The sequence below is a fragment of the Mustela lutreola genome, chromosome 4 (assembly GCF_030435805.1).
Source record: "Mustela lutreola isolate mMusLut2 chromosome 4, mMusLut2.pri, whole genome shotgun sequence".
Classification (NCBI taxonomy): domain Eukaryota; kingdom Metazoa; phylum Chordata; class Mammalia; order Carnivora; family Mustelidae; genus Mustela; species Mustela lutreola.
This window is the reverse complement of record NC_081293.1, coordinates 30,359,279-30,382,501: the sequence shown is the minus strand read 5'-3', so window position 1 is coordinate 30,382,501 and position 23,223 is coordinate 30,359,279. Positions and strand designations below refer to the sequence as shown.

Here is a 23,223-nt window from a genome sequence, read left to right as displayed (position 1 = left end):
TATAAAATGAAGGGGCTAGGCTGACTGACTTTAAAGTCACTCCTGGCTTCAGGATTCTGCCCCACTCTGGGGCATCTGTCCTGATAGAGCGGCACATGTCTGAGTAAAGGGCTTGTGGCACCTGACACCCAGTGAGAGCGAGTCTCCAGTGTCAGAAGTTGGGCTGTGCCATTTGGCCTCCAGGCATCTGGCTGCCACGCCCGTGTGGACCCTCCTTGCCAGCAGGCCTGTGGAAAGCATAGTGGCAGAGTTGACCTGTCTCTTCCCTGGGGTCCCCAAGGTAGCCAGGGGACCTGGCCAGATACCAGAGACCTTTCTAGCAACCTCTGGAGAGTTTTGGTTTTATTTATTAGCCACTATCCTCCCTCTCCTGCCCCAAGGAAAGTGCTGACCCTTGGCTCTGCAGCCACCCAGGGAAACAGGTAAACATGGAGCCCACTCTCTGTCCCTGTCAGACGTGACCTCATTTAACCATCCCCCAACTTCCTGTACTGTGAGGGAGAGACCAGGAGTTTATGAAAGACAGCAAGAGTTTTCCAAGTGTTCCAAATCACAGCAGCTTGAAAAGGGGAAAAAAAGGATAGTAACCTTTCATTCTCTTAATTGCATAGTGGTAATAAGCATTATTGACTTGGCATGGTTGCTAATTACAACAGTCCTGCCTTTTAAGCATGGGACAGAGTGGTGTCTGTGATCCTTACAGCAACCCTGCGAGACAGAGGTTACATCCTCTTTCCAGATGGGAACGCCGAGGTTAGAATGGTGAGGTTGTCCTCCTGTGCTCGCACAGGCAGCCAGTCGCTGAAGCAACACCCCAACCCCATATCTGAAGCCCGGATGTAAGTGAGTAGCCACACTGTAAAGAGAAGCTTTGTGAATGTGTCTCTTACCTCATAATTCTCTGTGAACTCAGTTTCCAGAAAACACATGCAATCAGGGTTGCTCCTAGAGCTGGTAGCAGTGGAACCATTCGAGTTCAGGCCAGGACTCTGGTGCACCAGAAACAAGCATCAGTACGTGATGAAGGTGGGAATATATTCACTACAGGAAGGGCACTGGCTGGGAGCGTGGTGGGAGAGGGGGAATGGTCGTTGTTGCTTCAAATTCATCTGAATCTAAAACAAGGAGAAGTACAGTGATTTCCCAAATGCTCAAATGTTTAACTGTACTTGTGAATCCCAGCCAGCCTCAGAAAAGGAGCTGTTGGTTGGGTGGCGTGTTCGATCCGAGGGTAGACCCTGAGGGTTTGGGAGTTCTGTTTGTAGTTGAGATCAGACAACCCAGGAGTTTCTCAGGAGGGAATGGAACCGGATAGGGTTGGGGGAGGGATGGTTGGGCCAGGGGAAGAGTTGGTCAGTGCCCGGCCCTGGGCGGCTACCTTTCACCCTGCCTGGCCACATGCAATGGGGACCCTGGGCTGGAGGCACAAGGCAGTGTAGATTAAGGGTCCTGCTCCCCCTAAGCTCACCCCAGTAAATGTGTCCATTGTGTGCAAACATGTACGCTCCCTGCGGTTATGTGTGCCCCCCTTGTCCACACCCCCTGTCCAAGCGGGGGGCCTCCAGGCAGGTTTATTTTTCTTGGCCGCACTTTCGTCTCTCCAGTTGCCAGGAAGGTTCCAGGCCCTCACTGGTCATGGTTTCTGACATCCAGCCCTTCTTCCTCCAACGGTTTCCTCTCTGTGCACCTCAGGAACTGGTTTCTTCCCTCCTGGACTCCCCCGTCTGCCACCCCCTTTCTTCCTAACTAACTCTCTTGCTTACGGGAATTTCTTCCAGACCGCTCCATCTGCTCCCCCAACTCAGATCCTGCCTCTCTGCTCTCCAGCTCCCCCCTCCCCCAGCTTTTCCTAAACTGCCTGCTTGCTCACTGGGCAAACAGTTCTTGAGACCGGCTGCATGCCAGACCCTGGGCCTGCCCCAGGACTCCAGGGATGAACTGGAGGTGGTCCCAGTTGGGCGGGGCGGGGTTGGGGGGGAGACCAGACAGGATCATCACAGAGAACTGCAGGGCCGGGCGTCGCCACAGAGCCTGGTACAGGGCTCCCAGAGGAGCCTTGGTTCCTTCAGCCCTGCCGGGGACCACCTGGGACCTGCATGACCCAAGTGGCAGTACAGTTTAGGAAGCCTGGCACGTCACTTAGCAACTGGCTCCACCCTCTTCCCTCCCTGAACCCTGGAGCAGGGCCTGAGGGAATGAATGGGGAGGAAGGGCCCGGGCTGGGGAGGCCCCAGCTAGCAGAGCTGGGCCAGCACTTTCCTTTGGAAGGTTACCGGCTTGGAGGGTCATCCTGGGCTAAGTCTAACTAAAAATACCACGCTTCCTGAAGGGATTACCTGGGCCCCCCTTCGCCTGCCTGCTCCCTTCCCCAGCGGGGCTGATCCTTCCTTTGGAGCCCCATGTTCTTTCTGACCTGCTGTGGCTCCACCAGATGCCATCCCTTGACCCCATCTCACCAGCTCCCTTCGTGCTGGCGGCGACTACCGCGGTGGGAGGGGAAGAGCTCATCAAGTCCGCAGTCTGACTGAAGGGCCCCTGCGGCCCCAGATGTTAGGACAGGGAGACCCTTGTCTCCCTGCCTCCTCCTCCTTCCCGGAGCCTCATCTCTCCCACCAGCTGGAGCAAGCCCAGACTTGTCACATAATCAGTACTCGGAGGAGGACACTGTCGGCTCTATCCCTGGAGTAGGGGCCTGGGGATGGAGCTTGGTAACCGAGTGTGGAAAGAGAGCTTGGGGACTGTCGAAGGTATAAATAGGGCCGTCTCCTGGCTTGGGTGGACCTACTGTCCTGGGAAATCTCTGGTTCCCTTGGCTGGCCTCAGACTTGGCGTCACTTCCCAGTGACTCAGTTGTACCAGTCCCCAGAGCCGCAATAAGGACCTCTTGAGGTATGAGATCAAGAGACAAAGGGACTGCCAGGCTTCTCTCTCATGCAGACCTTTCCCCTGCGTCCCCCGCCTGCCCACAGCTGCTCTCAGCCATGATTCCTCCAGCGGATTCCCGCCCCGTTCACTGGGCGTTCATCAGCTCCATCTTCAACTCGGCAGACACTTGCTGAAAACCTGCACCAGGCCAGCATGCTATGAGGCCATGGGGTGTTCAGCGGAATGCAATCAGGGCCGGTTGTTCTTCTGTAGGTTCTTGAGAATCACGTCTTGGACATCGTCATTCTGAATTAAGCAGGGGAGGCAGGTGGTAGTAGTGTGCACACATGCACGGGCTCAGAGAGGCACACTAGCTTCAAGTAAACTGCGAAGGACTTCTGCTGTTCACTCCCACTCATTGCAGTGCCCTCCCTTGTGCGTGGGATCGCCAGACACCTTTCATTATGGAGACCAATCCACAGCGTCCACCACCCTTCTCCTCCCTCAACCCAGACACTGCGGCCTCCTGCTCTTCTCCCTCTTTCCTCTCCAGCTCAGCTCTCAGCAGCAACTTCAGGGGGGAGCCATTGAACTCACCTATGTTAAGGTGTGGATGAGCCATTCTACATCTGTTGGCTGTGTTTACAAGTGGAGTTCTTCTGTCAGAATCAAGTACATAGCCCAGCCTGTTCCCTGTGATTCTGGTTCAGTGGGTCCGCTGGAGTGGGTGGGCGCTGGCGTCTGCCTTTCTAACCTGCAGCTCAGGAGATCCTAGCACAGGTGGTATGTTAGACAACCCTTTGAGACTCCAGCTTTGCCGCTGTACTCAGAAACCTACATTCTCTGCTCACAGATCTCTCTTGCTGTTTCCCGTCTACCGTAATCACAGAAACCTGCTGTTTTCATGGGCCTTTTGTACTTCCCCAGGCAAGTGTGGACCTTGACTACAGAATGATCTCTTGCTGTGTTTTTGTTTGTTTGTTTTTAAAGATTTTTATTTATTTATTTGACAGAGAGGGACACAATGAGAGAGGGAACACAAGCAGGGGGAATGGGAGAGGGAGAAGCTGGCTTAAGCAGGGAGCCCAACGTGGGGCTTGATCCCAGGACTCTGGGATCATGACCTGAGCTGAAGGCATGTGCTTAATGACTGAGCCACCCAGGCGCCCCTCTTGTTGTGTTTTAAGTCTATCTTCTGTCAACTTCCTTAAGGATAAGGACCATTTGTTTTACTTTTTGACCTAGAGCATATTTAGGACAGGTAGAGACATAAGTAGAAGCTACTAGATGTTCCTGCTGCAGAAACCAGCAGTGCCTGCAGAGCTGCCCAGAGCTCCCAGCAACTGAAATCCCAGAGGCTGTGACCCTTGGGCTTTGTGGCTCACCAGCCCCCCACAAAGCCCCTTACTCAGCTCCCCAAACTCTTCCCTACTTTCCTGTGGCTGCTGTAGAACTGAACTTTATGTACCCTTTTTCTTTGTTAACAACTCCCGTTGTATTATTCTTCTTGCTGAAGTCATAAATGCCTGTTGTAGAAAACTTGGAAAATATAATAAAAAAAAAAAATTTTTTTTCCGCCAGTAACTGCCAATCGGCTATAACCACTGTTACCATTTTGGTGTAAATCCTTCCATTCTTTTTAATATATATAATTTCACATACTTTTTTAGAAACAGAAGCTGAAGCACAGAGCACTTGCTGTTCTGTAACCTTTTTTCACTGTTTTGGGGCCGTTTCTCCACATTAGTCAGCTTATAGAGGCTGCCACGGACGCACAGATTTTATTTAGCCTTTCTCCTGCTGGCGTACATTTAGTTTGTTTCTGGCTTTCCCTGTTTAAAACCGTGTCGAGTTAAACAGCTTCATAGATGAACCCTCGCCATATACTTGCGATTATTTTCTTCACACACATTCTTAGAAACCAAATGTCTGAGCCAAAAAGATGCACATTTTTGGGTTTTTTGGTACCATACCGAATGCCCTCCCGGAAGTTTGTACCAATTTGTGTAACATATGAGAGTGTTCACACCCTTTCTACTGCCCAGTGTTTTTGACTCAACTAACTATAAAACATCGTGTTTTTTTTTTTTTAAAGTAACTGAAATTTAAAATATTCATCAATTTCCTTTTATGTTTGGATTAAAACCTTCCTTTTCTGTTTTCGTCTGTACCTTTGCCTAAATTATTCGCCTCAGAGTGTAGGGATCCAGATATTTTGGCATGTCTCTTACACAGGCTTGTCCTGGGCGGGGAGAATTTTGCTGGGTATCTTTCAGCTGGAGGGAGCCAGCACCTGGCCCGGAGGTGCTGCGGCTGCCCCCTGCTGGCTGCGAGGTGCCATGACGTCTGCAAAGGCAACTACTGGCTCCTGCAGCCTTTTCCTTACTTCTGTTCCCACCACACCCCCCAACTCCATTCTAATATTTTCTAGTGTTTGCCGTCTGAGAGGACCAGCATACAGGAAAAGGAATTTTTACACCATTGTATCCTGGGTGACTGCAGATGCTGTTAATACTTAAAGATGCACACTTGCATTGTGTCCCATCTGTGGGTGGGTCTCTGATAGTTGGAAAGCATTCTGCGGTGCACATGCAGGGGAGGGGACTCTGAAAGCCAGGTATGTGAGCAAAGCACCCTTCAGGTGATGGGGCTATTTTTATCTTATGGAGACAGTGAGAGCCACGTGTACCTGGTTATACGTCAGGTATCCTCAGTGGTCAGGAACAGAGCCAAACCCAATCTGATGGGTGGGGGGTTGGGGGGATCTGAGCAGGAACAGCAGATATCCAGATATCCTGAAGCCTGGTCTCTTTCTTCTTTAGGAAGCCTCTTTCTTAAATCCGGATGCTCTCGATTTCAAAAGTACTGACCAGCTTTCTCAATTCCTAGCGGGTTACAAGCCCGTTAGGGGGCCTGACCTCTGCCCATAGGAGCCACAGGTAGACCGGAACCAGTAAGAAGTGACATGTGGGCAAGAGGAAGGAGACAGGAAAACTACAGAAATCAGCTCAAGAAGTTAAAAAGACGATCAGGTCACCGAGTGGAGGGACAAAAACCCCATATCACCCAGAGGTCCTTGAGGGTGTCACTGCATGTCTGTGAACCCCGGTTGATCAGAGTTCTTGCTGAAGGACCAGAGAAATCATGAAGCAGAGCTATTTTTTTGATCCATGCAAAAACACAAACTTTCACAAAAAACATTTGGACAAAACTATAATCTTCTGTCTCTCCAACGTATCCTTATTCTTCTACACTTTTAAGCCCTTGATTGATCAGTTGATCTCGTTTTGATGTTTGTGGCTGGTGTAAGATAGGGATTCTGTTACATGTTTTCCTTATAGGAGAAACTATAGCCCTAACACCATGTATCAGTAGTCCATTAAGAAAAATCTCCTGTGTTTCTTATTTACTGATCACACAGAACACTTCTGGTGCCAGTTGGATGGGTGTTTTTCCCACACCAAGCAATTCTCCAATTTTCTCCGGACACCAACTGGTATCCTACAATCCTGTTCAATTCTGACACTACCTGGAGTGAGTGCAGACCCCTACCTGTTAAGGGTTCACCCACCAAGACTGCCCCCAGCTTCCAGTTTCAAGTAGTGAGTGGGTCCCCAGGTTACCCACAACTTCTGTCCGAGTTGGCTTCAAATCAGAGGTTCCCATGACCCTCTCCTTGGGTTCAATAGTTTGGTAAAGTAGCTCAATAGAGCCCAGGAAAACAGTTTACTTACTACCGCTGATTTATTTTATTACCGCGGATTTATTTATTAAAGGATACAAATGAATAGCCAGATGTAGAGATACATGGGGGGGGAGGTCTGGAAGTGTCCTGAGTGCAAGAGCTTTCATCCTGGACTTGGGGTGCACCACCCTTCTGACACATGGATATGTTTACCAACCTGGAAGCTCTCTAAACCCATACTTTTCGGATTTTTGCAGAGGCTTCATCACATAGCTCTGACCCGCTATTAACTCAATTTACATCCCCTCTCCCCTCACCAGAGAATGGGGGACAGGGCTAGAAGTTCCAAGCTAGCATAGAGCCCACCAAGAGCCACTTCATTAGAACAAAAGACACTTGTATCACCCAGGAAATTCCAACGGATTTAGGAGCTCTGTATCAGACATTCCTATCACTCAGGAAATTATAAGGGTTTTACCAGAAACCAGGGGCAGAGACACACATATATATATATATATATATATATATCTCACATCCACCTTCTGCAATGTTCCTTCTCATTTTAATTACATTTCCATATATGCTTGGTCTATTTCTGGGCTCTCTGTTCTGTCCCATTGGCCCATTTGTCTGTCCCTGTTCCAGTACCACACTCACCAGAGCTTTATAGTTTGTGTAGGTAATGGTAGTGCAGATTCTCCCACCTCATTCTACTCGAGGAGTGGCTTTGTCCTTCCGCATAAGCTTTAGAATCGGCTTCTCAGGTTCCTGCTAGGGGCAGGGGGAAGCTTCCTAGTTAGGAATCTTAGTGGAATTGCATTAAATTTATAGGACAGTTTAGAAAATGGACATTTCTATGATCTCTTTGAATATTGTTTCATCCTCATTCTTCCTGTTGTATCTTCTGGAGATTCTGACTTAAAACTTCAAACCCTTTAAATGTCAGTTATTATGTTTTTCATTTCTAGAAGTCCCATATGGTTCTTTTAACCTCTGCTTGGTCATTCTCTATAATCTCTTTTTCCCTGTTCATATCGTTAAGATTTGTTTCTTTCTTTTCTTTTCTTTTCTTTTTTTTTTTTTTTTTTTTAAGATTTTATTTATTTATTTGACAGAGAGAGAGAGACAGCGAGAGAGGGAACACAAGCCGGGCGGGGTGGGTGTGAAGAGGGAAAAGCAGGCTTCCCGTTGAGCAGGGAGCCCGATGTAGGGCTTGATCTCGGAACCCTGGAATCATGACCTGAGCTGAAGACAGAGGCTTAATGACCGAGCCACCCAGGCACCCCAGGACTCACTTATTTCTTAAACTTGGTATTTCATAATCTGGTCCGATAAATCCCCTATCTGAAATCTTTGTCAGTCTGATCCTTCCGACTGCTGTTTTTGCTGGCTCTGGCTCCTACTGCCTTGTTGCCTTGTATGTTGTGATTTTTTTTATAAAAAAAGGAGAAACCAAAAACTATGACCTTATCATTTATTTTCCTTGGAACTTTATCCTGGGAATTCTTTGAGGCCTGGTTTAAAGTTGTTTTCCCACAAAGAGGATTTGCATTTCTTTCTGCTAACCCAGCAGCTCTTTAAATTAGATGTCTGGCTTTGAGAGTTTTCTGGCCTGCTCACGCAGACCTGTAGGAGGGCCGTCTGTGGATTCAGTCTGAGCTGAGGTGGAATCTTCATGCTGTCACTTACTGTGTGACCTCGGGCAAGTCATTTGATCTCTCTGCCTGTCCCAGCATCTGTGAAAAAGCTATAAACACCTAGTGCCTTAGGCTGTTGCAAAGCTGAAGTAGGGGAGATTGGGTCGTATACAGAAATACAGGGCTTGCTGGGGGTTCTTCCACACGGTGGGTAGGCTGGTAGGCAGTGGGTGTTGTTGTGTTCCCCTGAGGAGCATCCTCTCCTGCCCCAGCTGGACCAGGCGACTGGTTGGCAGACCCCAGCTTGGGTCCTGCCCCTTGCCCGGAGGATCGGAGTCTGAGAGGGAGCCACCGGCTTTAAACCTTCCTCCTGTGGATTATTCTGCCTTCAGCTCTGAGAGGTCTTGAGCCTCCTGGAGCCTTTGAGAGATGCTTCTGCCCTCAGTCTCCACTTGTCTTGGAAGTCACTTGGGGCCAGGTAACAAGAAAAATGACATTTAACAGAATTGTTTTCCGCTTCAGATGCTGCAGGGATGTTTTGGTCGGTTGGTTATGGTTTTTTTCAAAAAATGTGTTTTGTAACTACATGGTAGGTACAAAAATAATCATTATTCATCATGGGAATGTACATTGACATAATATAAGTGTAAAATAAAGTTGTATATTGGCATGAAAAAAATGTGAAATCCTTTCTGTAACAAGGACTAAAATAAATAAATAAATAAATGTAACAGTATCAGCTCCACTGGGGCACCTGGGTGGTTCAGTCAGTGAAGCATCGAACCCATGATTCTGGCCCAGGTCCTCATCTCAGGGTCCTGAGAGGAGCCCTGCTTTGGGCTTCGAGCTCAGCCGGGCGTCTGCCTGGGAGTCTCTCTCCCTCTTTCCCCCTCAACCCCCCAACCCTCCTCAGGCACGCGCACTCACTCTCTGACCTCTCTCTCTCAAATACATAAGTCTGTTTTTTTTTTTTAAAGATTTTATTTTATTTATTATTTTATTTATTTGACAGCGAGAGAAAAAACACAGGCAGGGGGAGCGGGAGAGGGAGAAGCAGGCTTCCCGCTGAGCAGGGAGCCTGATGTGGGTCTCAATGCCAGGCCCCTGGGATCATGACCTGAGCTCAAGGCAGTCGCTTAACCGACTGAGCCACCCAGGCGCCCCCAAATAAATAAGTCTTTTTTAAAAAACTTAATATGAACTCAACTATATTGAGAGAAATGGGGAAAAGGAAATATGTTCAGGTGTCAGTGGTGGTTATTTCTGAATAGTGGGATTCTGGAGTCACTTCTTCCCCGGTGGCAGCATGGCACAGACAGCAGTGAGAGGGTGGCCTCAGCACTCAAAGTCTTGTGCGAAATCCGTACTCGTGTGGCACATGACAGGCTCTCATGGTCACAGCCGGCCCATCTCCCGGGCTTTGTGGACAAGAGGAGCAGTGGGTTTGAAGCGCCCGGCCTGCCCCACCAACGGCCACCCTTATTCTCCCACAGGGACATTCTTGCCGGGTCTTTAAGGATACGGCGCGTGTACTCCTTTATAATCAAAGAAGGAGGCGATACATGCTCTGCTGACAAAAACTGTTTACGTCTCCTGGTTGGGTGTGTGGAGTTTCCAGACTAATCCCCTGATGCTGCCGGAAAGGGTCTTGAGGCCCGAAGAATACTTGGGAGCCACTGCTGGGGAGGGCAGAGGTGGGAGGGTGCTGGCAGGGCAGTGGGGGGGAGAGACTGCAGGTGCAGCCTGGCCTCAGAGGTGCTCAGCCTGTCCCTTCCGTCCGGCGCAGGGCGCAACGAGCCCCTGAAGAAGGAGCGGCTGAAGTGGAAGAGCGACTACCCCATGACCGACGGGCAGCTGCGGAGCAAACGGGATGAGTTCTGGGACACGGCACCCGCCTTCGAGGGCCGCAAGGAGATCTGGGACGCCCTCAAGGCCGCCGCCTATGCAGCCGAGGCCAACGACCATGAGTTGGCCCAGGCCATCCTGGACGGAGCCAGCATCACCCTGCCTCACGGTGAGCGGGCGGGGCCGGGCTTTGTCCCCACCAGGATGGGGACCGCCAGGCCGCTTTGGGTGAAAGGGAGCCGGCAGCCGGCCCCACACTGGGAGTTTTCAATCCAAGCTGCTCGGTGGCCAGGGTGGCCCTTTGCTTGCTAATTCACGCAACTCTCACTGAGTATGTGCCAGGAGCGGGGACTCAAACCAAAGGGAGACGCAGTCCCCGCTTGTCTACTGAAGACATAGAAAGGCACCAGCCAACCTCAAAGCAGCGTGAGGAGAGCAAGCTAGAGTTGCCCGGGGTACTCTGGGATCACAGAGCATCTGAGAACCCTTCTGTTGAGGGTTACTACGGGCTGGGCACTGAGCTAGAAGCTTTTGCTGTAGTATCTCATTTAAGTTTATAACAGCCTTATGCAGTCAGGTATGGGAAGTGGAGGGTCACAGTGAAACTGTAGAGTCACAGACCTGGGTTTTAACAAATGTCTCTGCTCTTGATAGTGCGCCCCTGACAGGGAGCTTCTCGATTTTAGTCTCAGGAACTTGCAGCTGTAAAGCGGAGATATGCACCTCACAGGATGGTTGTTAGGACTCAGCAAGATATGCAGAACCACCTTTAGTCCAGTCCTGGAACTTAGTAGGTGCTTCGGACACAACAAATATATTACTGTGTGCAATACCTAGTATAGGAAGTCCCCTGGGGCCCACCAGAGTAGAAGCTATGGACAGTAGGGCCCGTGCCTTCTCACTCACCCTGGTAACCCCAGCACCCAGCATGTAGCTCAGGAAAGAGTTGTCGAATGAAAAAATGGAAAGTTACATCATTCACCAGCATTGAACAGTACCTGCAGTACCTGGCAGAGCCAAGATGCCGGCCCCATGTGTTCCTGATTCCACCTTGAACTCCTCCCAGCTGTCTCTCCCAGAGAGCCCTGACTGTAGGTTGGTTTCGGGGACTGTGGGATAGCCATAACAGGTGTATTGGGTTGCTCAGGCTGCTCTAACAAAATACCACAGATAGGGTACCTTATTACCCAACTGAGATTTCTTTCTCATAGTTCTGGAGGCCGGGAAGCCCAGGATCTAGGTGCCAGCTGATTTGGTTTTCGGTGAGGGCTATCTTCGTGGCTTATCAATGGCCGCCTGCTTGCTGCGTCCTCCCATACATACTGGGAAAGCATGGCCCAGTATCTCTTAGAAAGACACTAATCCTGTTGGATTGGTGCCCCACCCAGATGACCTCCTTACCCGCCCTGACTCGCGTACGCGCCCCTCTCTTCCCATGGCCAAGACAGAAACTGTGGGGCTCTCCGAGCAGACCCTGACCGCCCCGCTTCTCGCGCAGGCACCCTCTGTGAATGCTACGACGAGCTGGGCAATCGCTACCAGCTGCCCGTCTACTGCCTGTCGCCGCCCGTGAACCTGCTGCTGGAGCACACTGAGGAGGAGAGCCTGGAGCCGCCCGAGCCCACGCCCGGGGTGCGCCGCGAGTTCCCGCTGAAGGTGCGCCTCTCCACGGGCAAGGACGTGAGGCTCAACGCCAGCCTGCCGGACACGGTGGGGCAGCTGAAGAGGCAGCTGCACAGCCTGGAGGGCATCGAGCCATCCTGGCAGCGGTGGTTCTTCTCCGGGAAGCTGCTCACAGACCGCACGCGACTCCAGGAAACCAAGATCCAGAAAGATTTTGTCATCCAGGTCATCATCAACCAGCCCCCGCCGCCCCAGGACTGAGGAGCCCGCGGACCCCTGGGAAGAGAGGCCATGGAGGCCTCTGCGGGGCTAAGAGGCCTCCCGGCGGAGCGCTGGGTCCCCCCACCCTGCTGCTGCCTCCGAGGCCTGTCACTTTCTTCAGGGGCGCCGCCTGCCATGTGGCTGCTGGGCAAGCCATGAAGGGACCCTGCCTCCCGGGGGGCCCGGGAGCCACGAGGGCCCCGCACCCAGGAAGCAGTGCTGCCACACACAGGCTTTGCCAGCCTTGTTGGAGAAAAGGCAGACAGGGGCACTCCACCCTGCCTCTCTCCCGCAGCAGGTTCGAGCCACGAGGGGCCAGCCCGGAGGCCCCTAGAGCCCAGATCTGTTGTCTGGTGCTGCCGGCTGTGCTCACTCCGGTTTTCTGCTCAGGGTCTGAAGCAGCTGCTGTCCCCTTCCCCTGCCCCTACTCCCTGACTCTGCCCTGGGCCCAGTGCCAGTCCTCTGGAGGGGAGGAGATGGCTTGTGAGCCCCAGGGGCAGGGAGCCTGAGGCCGGCCTCTGCCTCTCCCTGCCCCCAGCACAATTGGCAGAGGTGGAGGGGGCGGGCGGCCAGATGGCTGTGCTATTGTGGCAGGGGTCTACATGGGGCCATCTCCTGGCTGTAACCCAAGCGGTGGGGGGTCTGCAGCCCGGCCATGGCCCACAACAGGTCCCTGTGTACAGACATATCTGCATATTTATCAATAAAGCCTTTTGCTCCTACCTTCTCTCTTGCCTAGCTTTGACTTTGGGCTCCCTGGCTGCTCTGTGGAGCCCCAGAACCAGTTCTGGTGTGGGAGTGGGTCGCAGCCGAGAGGAGAGATCCTTGAATTCCTAGTGTTCCAGGCCCTGTGTTGGTTCTCAGGAAAAACACTTAATCTCTGAGCCCACTTGGTTTTCCTTAATGTGGAGACAATGCCACTTGCCCTGCCTCTTCCTCAGTTGCCGGGAGGATTACATGGGGTAACAGATGTGAGCGCACTTTGAAAGCAGAGGCAACATATCAGGAAGGTGGTATTTAATAACCTGCCAGGTCTGTTCCTGGAAGCGAGAGGGTCCTGCCCGGGCCCTCAGGACTGATATATGTACCCTAATCCTAGAGATGCCACCCTGCACCCTCAGGGATGTGAAAGCAAAATCTTGGACACATTTAGATTGCGAGCATGTGTCCCTTAGCAGCGAGGGGACCAGAGAGGAAAAGGAGCCAGTGCCTACCCTTCCTGCGGGGCAAGTGTGCACATCACCCAAAGGGGACCTCTTTTAGCTAAGGGCGAGCTGCATGAGCAGTACAGAATTGCCGCACTGTGGCGTCTGTGTGCACGATGGCCCAGGGCTCACTCCCGGAGTTCTAGGTATGGAGCAAATTCAGGTCTGCTTTTTCTCCATTGAGAGTATTTTCCTTCTCAGCGAGCATGGCCAGACCCCGGTCAGGGTGGCCTGACAAGGCAGGATGATCAGAAGGGGCTGGTTGTCACCAAGGCTCGGGACTGCACTCTGGCCCTTTAAGGGTGGCTTCCTGACACCCTGCCTGAAGCAAGACCTTTTAAGTTTTGCAAGGCCTGGTGAGACAGAGGGTCAAGGTTTTGTCAGAGGCTAATGGACCGGCAGGCACATACAGCAACGCCTCACTAGGGGGCGCTGTGGAACTCCGGAGACACAAAAGCCGGCCTGAGCTGTGAGCGAAGAGGGAGGCACCTGCTCTTACTCCTGCCCACCACCTTGACACTCCAGCCCCGACATAGCAGAGTCGCCCCGCCACAGAGCAAGCAGAGTCTGTTCACAGGACAGCTGGGGACACAGGCCTCCATTGGGTCCTTACAGTTGTCTTTCACTGACAATGGTGGGCAGTTGCCAGGCGTCCAGCAGGTGGCACTGTCATCAGGGTTAGGGGCAGCCAGTGGGTCCATTGTGCAGCCCAGCTGCCACCACTAAGGCCCAGCCCCACCCAAGCATTCAGGACAGAGGCTAGGCGGGCTCCTTCCTGCAGCCCTGCTCTTTTGGGGTGCTGGGCCCTTCAGCTCCAGCAGGTCGGGGGTGGGGTGGGGCAAACTGCCCCTGCTTCCCTCAGCTCCCCGGGGCTGCCCGGGGTGAAGGTGACAGGTGGGGGAGGCAGGTGGAGAATTGGGCCAGTGAGCTCATGGCAAAGGCGCCCAGCGGGGTGGGGGTGGGGGGTGCCCTGCCTTATAAAGCCCCCGAGGCCCTGGGGCCTGCAGAGGCCGGCGATAGACAGCACCATGGAGGGCTCCGAGGCAGTGCAGAGGGCCACGGCGCTTATCGAGGAGCGGCTGGCACAGGAGGAAGAGAATGAGGTACAGGCATGGGTGTGGGGACCCAAGGGGATTCTAAGGAGATCCAGCTCTACTGTCAAGGGAGGTAAGAGCCTGGCTGCCGCATCTGTGGTAGGAAGGAGGGCAGATGTCCCCAGGGGCCCAAGGGCTCCATTCCAGCCCCAGGGTGCTCCTGGTGGAGGGGTTTGCTGCCAGTGGGAGACTGAGGCTTCAACACCCAAGAACTGAGAGACAGTGGGGTGGGCGAGCCAAGCTGGGCTCCTGATATCCTGTCACCCACCTGGACCTCAAGGAGGTGGGCCAGGCTGCGCTAGAGCAGGACAGCTGGGATGCTGCCTGAGAATAGGGGAGTCTGGGGCCCTGAGAGATCCCAGCTGCTGGGCGGGAAGCTGAGACAGGAGAAACTCCTGCATTTGGTCCCTGAAGAATAGAGACTGGGAGCAGAGCAAGGAAGCAGTGCCGGGAAAGGAAGCATGGGTTTTCCCAGGACGACCATCTGCGCTCTGGGAGGCCACTGGAGCACTGCAGCTCTGGGCAACTGGCATTTGCTCTGGGAAAAAGGAGTGGGGAGAGGGGACGAAGGTGCAGGCTTGTCTACTCTTCATTCTGTTTAAACTACTATTTGACTTAGAGTCTGCTCTGCCAAGTGCCAGGGGCTGTGAGGAGTAAGAGGCTCAGTAGGGCCAGCCCCTGCCTCCTTACCAGCCCTACATTCATTCTAGTCAGCATCTGTCAGGGACATAATCTGCAGAGAAACAGGCAGAGTGAGGCAATGGTGAACTAGAGCTGTTAAGTCAGCAGGGAAGGGGCACAAAAGGTAGGTGCGTCACTCTGACTGTGGGTGCTCAAGGACTCCTGGGAACAAGATGACATTTGAGCAGGACCTTCAAGGCTGGTGAGTGGAGATCAGAGAGGGAGGGAATTCCAGGCTAAGGAAAAGACAGGCACTAAAAAGTTTAGGTGAGTGATGGTGGGGCCGTTGTGAGAAAGTCTGGTAGGGCCTAAGGCTGGGTACAAACCCTTGAGGGTCATGGGAAAGATATTTATTCTTTGGGCAATGGGGAGCCACTAAGTGTTGCTGAGTGAGGGTGAGTGGTGCCATCTGACCTATTTTTAGGAAAGCAGCTCTGACAGCCTGAGGAGGACACGTTGGCAAAAGACCGGGCCCTAACAGGAATGGGAGGAAGGAGACAAATCAGTTTGGAAGTAGGCTCTGTTCACCAAAAGAGTGGCTGAATAGGGGTGAGGAAGAGGGAAGGACCAGGACTCTGGTGGAAGAAGAGATGTAAACCAGAGGCGGGGGCGGGGGTAGGGGGACAGGCTTGTGGGGGAAGAGTTTGGGCTGAGCCCAATGAGTCCCAGGCTGGGGCATCCTTGGATCTCCAGGAATGCCACTTACTTCTCCCCTGGGGCCAGGTAGGTGAGTCATGCCGCTGTGCCATTTCTGGAGTGCTGGCGTTGGACAGAGACCTTCAGCAGGGGGACACGGAGCTGTCCTCATCCATCCATTCACCCAACAAATATAGCAGCATGGCTGTCGGGACACCGGGTGCCCACAGAGCCACCCTTCCCACCAATGCCTGCCACATGCCAGGCACTGTGCTAAGCTCTGTAAGGCATACTTTTTTTTTTTTTTTTTAAGATTTTATTTATTTGACAGAGATCACAAGCAGGCAGAGAGGCAGGCAGAGAGGCAGGCAGAGAGAGAGAAAGAGAGGAGGAAGCAGGCTCCCTATTGAACAGAGAGCCTGATGCGGGGCTCCATCCCAGGACCCTGGGATCATGACCTGAGCTGAAATCAGAGGCTTTAATCCACTGAGCCACCCAGGCACCCCGAGGCATACTTTCATTTAATCTGTACAATGATCTGCAGAGTAAGGTGGGCCTTTGTTTCAATGTGTTTTACCCACTAGCACCCAGTTCAATAAACACTGAGTACTGACTGTGTGTCAGCCCCCAAAGACAAATCTGAAGTGAAGGACTAGAGAGTCTGGGTAAGGCCTGTGTGAGCACGAGAGTCTCTAGTTGTTCCCACTAAGTCCCAGCCCAGCAAAATTCTCAGAGGGGAGCCTCTGTCCAGCCTCCCCCTTCTTGGTGTGGGAAGTGAAGGAGAATCCCGAAGCCCAGGGCTTGGGCTCTGTCATGGGAGCATACTAGGTCAGGTCATCACTGAGGACTTACGGGTGGGCAAAGATGCTGAGCGCCTCCTGTCGTGATCCATTCACTCACTCACTCGTTTATTCTCCAACATTCACTGAGCACCTGCTGTATGCTAGAGCCCATCATAGGTGCTAGGGCTACCAAGCTAATGGCAACCCAAGCCTATCCTTGGGATGCTCCATGAGGAACCCAGCCAGGATCCCCCAGGCTGCAGCCCAAGGTCATCTGTTGTTCCTGTAGGAAGATGCAGTGTTTCAGGTGAGGCCAATACTGGGGATACCTCAAACCATGTAAGCCCAACACAGAAGGGAACAGCCAGTGGGCACCAGGACCTCCCGAATGAAGACTGGGGAAATTGGCCCTCAAAACAGCCCTAGAAGAGTATCCCACCAGAGCTCAGTGGAAAAGGCACAAGGCAGCTGAGAGCTCTGTAAGGGTGGGCCATTCCTCCTAGCCGCCATCCGGACTCTGTGTCCTCTACCCGGGGTGAATTTCCCGGCACACAGAGATGGGTGTCAGCCTGTCACAAAAAGTGGCTTCCTTTAAAACAGAGGAGGGGGTCCTGAGAAAGCGGTCCGGGCAAGTCAAAACTACAAAGGGGGACTTGGAAGGAGTTTCACCCATCCAATTACAATGAGAGTCCCTTCAAACTGAAGCCTAGGTCGCTGTGGCTCTTGTCCCTCAGTTTCCCTGACAAGTTTCCAGCTCCAGGATCTCATGGAGCAGTAAAATCTGAGGGAAAAAAGTTGGTATCTGAGAGTTGCCACATTTTTGTATTGACACATGAATCTATTTAAAAAATAACTATCAATTCTTACCACAATCATTTCATCTATGTGAATCTTTAATGGCGGCAAAGAAATCACCACCACCACCACCACCACCACCACCATCATCGTCATCTCGGTGCTTTGAAAGTGAATATATTTAATTTCACGAAAACTCATTCCAGTAGCCCTTAAACTTGTCTTGCTGAGGACACATGACCACCAGTGGACAGGTGTTTGAGCTGAGGTTGGGGTAGGGTTGAGCTGGAGAACTATGGGAGCTGGCTCTCCAGGACCAGTCGGGAGTGGGGCTCTGAAGTGCTCGGATGTCACACAGTAGGAAGTCCTTGGGGTTTCCTTGGAGTGGGTTGGGGGAGAGGCTACCTGCCGCCCTGGGTACTATGGGCAGGTGCTGGAGAACATCCTCTCCTTGGCTCACCAGAAACTCCGAGGAACCACACAGCAGAAGCTGCCCATGGACATGCTGGTGTTGGAGGATGAGAAGCACCACGGGGCTCAGAGTCTGGCCTTACAGAAGGTTAAGGTAAACGTGAGGAGAGTCCAACCTCTGCACTCAGGGGACAGGACAGGCAAGCTATGGCTTTGCTCCCCCTAGCTAGTATGCAAACCCATTATCTCAGCACCCGCTACCCCAGGAGCATGCTAACGATGCAGAATCTTGGCCCCACCCCAGACCTGCTGAGTCACAATCTGCGTATGTACAAGATCCCAGGGGATGGACTCATTTTGGAAGCCCCAGCTGATGGGATAGCAATACAGCTGGGCACTATGCCCGTGTTAAGGGGCTCGGGAGGTTGTGTGTGCTGACAGGAGAGACCTCTGTGCTGCTGAGAGGAAAACCAGAGTTTCCAGAACACTAGTGTGTAGGGTGATCCCAAAGGATGCTTGTCTGAAGGGCACCAACCAGGCCATAATGGAAGTTACCTCTGGGAGAGAAGGGCTTTCTCTTCAACTCTTTTATGTTTGTATATTTGTTTGTGTATTTGTTTTTTAGATTTTTTAAAAAATTATTTGAGAGAGCACGAGCAGAGGGAGGGGCAGAGGGAGCGGGAGAAGCAGGCTGCCCACTCAGTAGGGATCCCAGGACCCTGAGATCATGACCTGAGCCGAAGGCAGACTTTTAACTGACGGAGCCACCCAGACGCCCCTGTTTCTGTATTGTTTATGATCTCACACACACATGAAACTGCATGGAAAGCTGAGGATTCAGATTCCATTCTCAAGGGCTGGGCTACCTCTGAGAGTCCCTCCTCTTGCCCTTCACCTACATGAAGGCTCAAAGCTGGCAGCTCCTACGCTGTCACCTCAAGTCTCCCCTTGTCCCCTGATTGGAGCCGTCTGTGTCCCGGTCTCATCTGGATTCTCCCTCTCCTGAAAAGCTCTCCCTATCCATCTCCCCAAGCTTGACTCAGGGGTCCCCAAGATCCCAGCATGGGGTTTGATGAGCCACCTCCATGCAGGGCCAAGAGCGTGTGCGCAAGACGTCCCTAGATCTTCGCCGAGAGATCATTGACGTGGGGGGGATCCAGAACCTCATCGAGCTGCGGAAAAAACGCAAGCAGAAGAAGCGGGAAGCCCTGGCGGCCTCCCAGGAGCCACCTCCAGAGCCTGAGGAGATCGTAAGGGTCTTGGGGAGGACCCCTGTGTCGGCGGGGGGAACCCAGGAGGGCCTCTGATCACTGCAGGGCAGCCCTCCATGACTGCATTCGTTCCTTCCAGACTTGCCCTGTGGACGAAGAGACATTCCTGAAAGCGGCAGTGGAAGGGAAAATGAAGGTCATTGAGAAGTTCCTGGCCGACGGGGGTTCCCCGGACACCTGTGATCAGGTGAAGTTCTACATGTACCTTCTGTCTGCCTCCCTTTCAGAGTTGCCTCCCCACTCCGCCCACCCACTTGTGGGCCTGAGAACAGGCGTTGGGGGTCCTTCGGCAGGGGGTTTGGGTGACCCCTTGCCCACGCAGGAATTTATCTAAGTCCTTAGGCCCTTTTCACCTTGAACTACCTCCAGAGTAACAAATGTCATGTCGTCTTCTAGGGAAGAAAGGGGAATGGAATTAAATAATAAGAGCCCAAACCAAGAATTTGGGGCTCAAATCCCATCTCTATGACTCCCTAACTATGTGACCTTCGGCTAGCTCTGGGCCTCAGTTTCCTCCTCTGTAAAACGGCCTGCTTCCCTCGGAGCATGTCACGGGGACCAAATGGAATATTAATGCCTCAGTTAGTATTTAGTGAATGGAGGAAAAAAACGATAGCACATGCAGGATATGATATTGTTTTTGTGTTGCATTGTATATTACACTTCCTTTTAAAACGTATTGATTGTTGGATAGTGGCGAAATACATATAACCTGAAACACGCCACTTTAGTCATTTTAAGTGTACAGTTCAGTGCCATTCGTTGTATTTCCCAGGCTGTGCAACCATCACCATGATGTTCCAAATGTTTCCATCGCCCCTCACACTTCTGTTTTCCCTGAAACCGCCTCTTTCACATTTCACATGCATCTCCTGGGACTGAGAAATTTGATGGTCCTCCCCTGCAGCCTGCATTACTGTGGGCTTAGACTACATGGCCTTTCCCTTCCCTGAGACTCAGGAGTCTCAGTCCTCTTGATCCATCCAAACACCTTCCACCTTCAAGCCCTGTGCCGGGTGCTGGGAGTACAAAAAAGGAAAGACCAGCGTTGAGAGAAGGGGGACATCCACACATAACCATATCTTCACTATGGGAAGATATGCCTCATGGCCTGAGGGTTTCAAGAGACCTAAGCAAAATGCTGAAGTTCATTCCTTCCTTGAATCAGGCATGGGTGTGCTCCTGCCCCTTCTGGCCCTGGGCTAGGCACCCAGGGGAAACAGTCTAGTAAGTCTTGGCCTGCCCTTCCAATACCCTCTCTGAAAGGTTCTCTGGGACCTCTGGGGCCAGCTCCGGCCTAGAGGTTTTAAGATAATGGCACTTGAGCTGTCCCGCCTCTTGAAGGAGTAGCAAGAATTCATCAAGCACTCATAGGAAGTAAGGGCAAAATGGGCATTCCCAGCAGAGGGAACAGCCTGTGTCAAGGCCTAGCTTGATGTGCTTGGGGGTGGGGAATGGTGAGAAGGTCAGAGTTCCCAGGATACAAGAGGGTTCCAAGGATGGTCTGGATAGAACATGAAGGGACTGTCAGAACATGGATATGATGGGGACCAAATACAGGGATCAGATTCAAAATGGTTGGTAAGGTCTATCCTCAGCCTGAGGCCAGAAATCAGGCCCTGACGGTCTCTCTGGGGACAGTTCCGCCGGACAGCACTTCATCGAGCTTCCCTGGAAGGTCACATGGAGATCCTGGAGAAGCTTCTGGAGCATGGGGCCACTGTAGACTTCCAGGATCGGGTGAGTAAGAGATGCCTATTGGGTGGGAGGTAGGAGGTGGGCCCAACACCAGTGGACCCTCCCTCCGGCCAACCTGGGACACAAACAGGTTTCCTCTGGGGCCAGCCCCCACCTCCAGTGAGTTGTATGGCCTGGGGCCATCCTCCATAAACCTGGCTTGGACCAAAGGCTTCTCCTGCTCCGCTCGGTCCACTGCCCAGGCACAGACGTGCCTTGCCCCTTCTCTGTCCTCTTTCCCTGGATTCCTCCAGCCCTCTTAGCTGAGGTCCTTTCCCCTAGGGCACTTCCTCCCCTACAGCCCCATCTTTCCCTTCTAGCTGGACTGCACAGCCATGCACTGGGCCTGTCGTGGGGGCCACTTGGAGGTCGTAAAACTCCTGCAAAGCCGAGGAGCAGACACGAACAAGAGGGACAAGGTGAGGCAATAATGCTCACAGGTGTTAAGACGGGTGGGAAGGGAGGGCAAGGGGCGGAGACCAGAAAAGCCCAGGAGGCAGGATAGTGAGCTAGTCTGATTTCAGAGAGGCTGCAGAGTCCAGGAAGGGGTCTTTGCCATCACCTGTAGGTCCTTGGAGACGCCGTCTGGGGATGGGAGCAGGAAGGACAGAGGAGAGAGGATGAGAAGAAATCCACTATTTAGGGGGCTTTGGGATCACCCCAAAGAGGTGGGATTTGTTCATCCTTCATCATCCTTTGTCTATCTGTCCGTTCATCCCTCCATTCACTTATTCTTCTGTTCGCTTGTTTCTTCATTCATTCCTTTGTGTGCAGCCTTGAACTAGGGACTGCCGCTGAGCCTCTGTGGCGCATCTATCACATGTCTTACAGAATTTTTATATAACTAGATGGGGAAGTGTATGTAAATTATTTATTGAGCATAAGGCTGATGTTTTATAAGCTTCTGCCATGCCCTTCCCATAGTTACCTCTCAGTTAATAGCACCTATTATAATTATTAAGGCAAGGGCAGCAGAGCTCACAGCTGTTTCCAGCTGGGTGAGAGGGGAACCATAGAAGGCCTCGCAGAGGACGAGGCATCAAATGCTTCCGAGGTAGACCACTGAATAGGACGGTGGAAATGGTAGAACTCCCAGTCCTTATGGGGCTCAGGCCCTGGCACAGGGACTTGGGGAGAGGATTAGGCTGGAGCTTGGACAACCGCCCTCCCAGAAGCACCACAGTCCAGATGGCCTTGAGCCAGCGGTTCCTGCTTCCTTCCCACACAGCTGCTGAGTACCCCCCTGCATGTGGCAGTCCGGACGGGGCACATGGAGATTGTGCAGCACTTTCTATCCCTGGGCCTGGACATCAATGCCAAGGACAGAGTAAGTGTCCAGCTCCCCTTCTGCTCAGCCACATCCCAGGAGTGCAGGAAGCCCGAGGGCATCCACATGCCCCTGTGGGCCATACTGACTGTCACATTGGCTCTAGGAAGGGGACAGTGCCCTGCATGATGCTGTGAGGCTCAACCGCTACAAAATCATCAAACTGCTGCTCCTGCACGGGGCCGACATGTTGACCAAGAACCTAGTAAGTCCATTCCTTCCCTGATTCGGTAACGAGTGTGCACCACTCACACAGGCTCTGCGCTGGGCACTCAGAGGAAACACAGAACCAAGAAAGACTCTGCCTGCCCTCGGAGCACACTCACAGTGGAGGGTCTCTCGGGGCATCCTGGGAATTTGGGGCCCACCCACCTTCCCAGATCTCTGTATGCTTATCTCTGTCCAGAGGGCAAGTGCAGAGAAACAGCCAGAAAGGACAGTAAGAGGACTTCCCAAAGGTCTCCAAATAGATTCGAGGGGGTCCTAATGTCCAGGCCTAAGGAGGCCAAAATCATGGAGGAACCCAACTGAAGGGAACCTAAGCGTTTGGTTGGCACCACCACCCCTAGCACACTGTGTGGGTCTAGAGTTCTCTTGGGGTCCTACGTTGCTTAGTCCAAGCTCTTCTTTGGAGCCCAGAGCAATCATGAAAGAGGGGAATGGGAAGGTCCCCCTGACTCAAGAAAGACTAAAGGGATAGTGGGAAAGTCAGGAAGCTGTGCGGAGGTGGTGGGTGGGGATTGCTCAACCAGGACATTACTGACATTTGGAGCTGGAAATTTATTTGTTATGAGAGAACTCTCCTGTGCATTACAGGATCTTTAAGCAGCATCCCTGGCCTCTAGTCACCAAATGCCAGTAGTCCCCACACCCCTCACTGTGACAATCAGAAACATTCTAAATATTGCCGCTTGCCCCTGATTGGAACCCCTGGTATAGATGAGGGAACCTCCTGGTACAAACTTCTGAGCAGTGACAAGATCTCCGCTTGGTTCTCCCAGGCAGGAAAGACCCCGACGGACCTGGTGCAGCTGTGGCAAGCTGACACCCGGCAGGCTCTGGAGCCCCCGGAGCCAGAGCCAGGGTCAGAGCAGAATGGACTGCAGGGTCCCTCGGAGACCCAGCAGGAGCCCCCACAGCCTGTGCCAGTCCAGTAAACACCTGGCCCAGGCCAGCTGGGCACCCCTCTGGCCTGCGTGCAGCCAGAGGGTCATTAAGAACCGCCCACAGAGCCGAGGATCCTGCCATTCCTCTGCGTGCGATTCGGGACACCCACAAACTGCTGCAATAAAAAAATAAAAAGTTTTTGCAATTGGTTATGTTTGTTTCCATTTGTGTCTGCAACATTCAGGAATGAGGGAAAATGGA

At 52.6% G+C, this 23,223-nt stretch overlaps 2 protein-coding genes across 2 annotated transcripts in view; both read left to right on the top strand.

Moving 5' to 3' along the window:
- Nucleotides 1–12,638, top strand: part of UBTD1 (ubiquitin domain containing 1) — a 52,708-nt gene extending 40,070 nt beyond the window's left edge. Inside the window, exons 2-3 of the mRNA XM_059169288.1 lie at nucleotides 9,974–10,201; nucleotides 11,531–12,638. Of these exons, the coding sequence (XP_059025271.1) occupies nucleotides 9,974–10,201; nucleotides 11,531–11,916 (614 nt within the window). The 3' untranslated portion in view covers nucleotides 11,917–12,638. The remainder of the gene's footprint in view (nucleotides 1–9,973; nucleotides 10,202–11,530) is intronic.
- Nucleotides 12,639–13,933: 1,295 nt separating this feature from the next.
- On the top strand, nucleotides 13,934–23,171 carry ANKRD2 (ankyrin repeat domain 2). Its single transcript, XM_059169286.1, is given in 10 exon segments — nucleotides 13,934–14,133; nucleotides 14,135–14,224; nucleotides 17,573–17,674; nucleotides 18,612–18,770; nucleotides 18,871–18,978; nucleotides 20,433–20,531; nucleotides 20,849–20,947; nucleotides 21,757–21,855; nucleotides 21,962–22,060; nucleotides 22,857–23,171. Coding segments are annotated over 10 exon segments (1,092 nt in total). The 5' UTR covers nucleotides 13,934–14,052; the 3' UTR covers nucleotides 23,013–23,171.
- The last annotated feature ends 52 nt before the right edge of the window (nucleotides 23,172–23,223 follow it).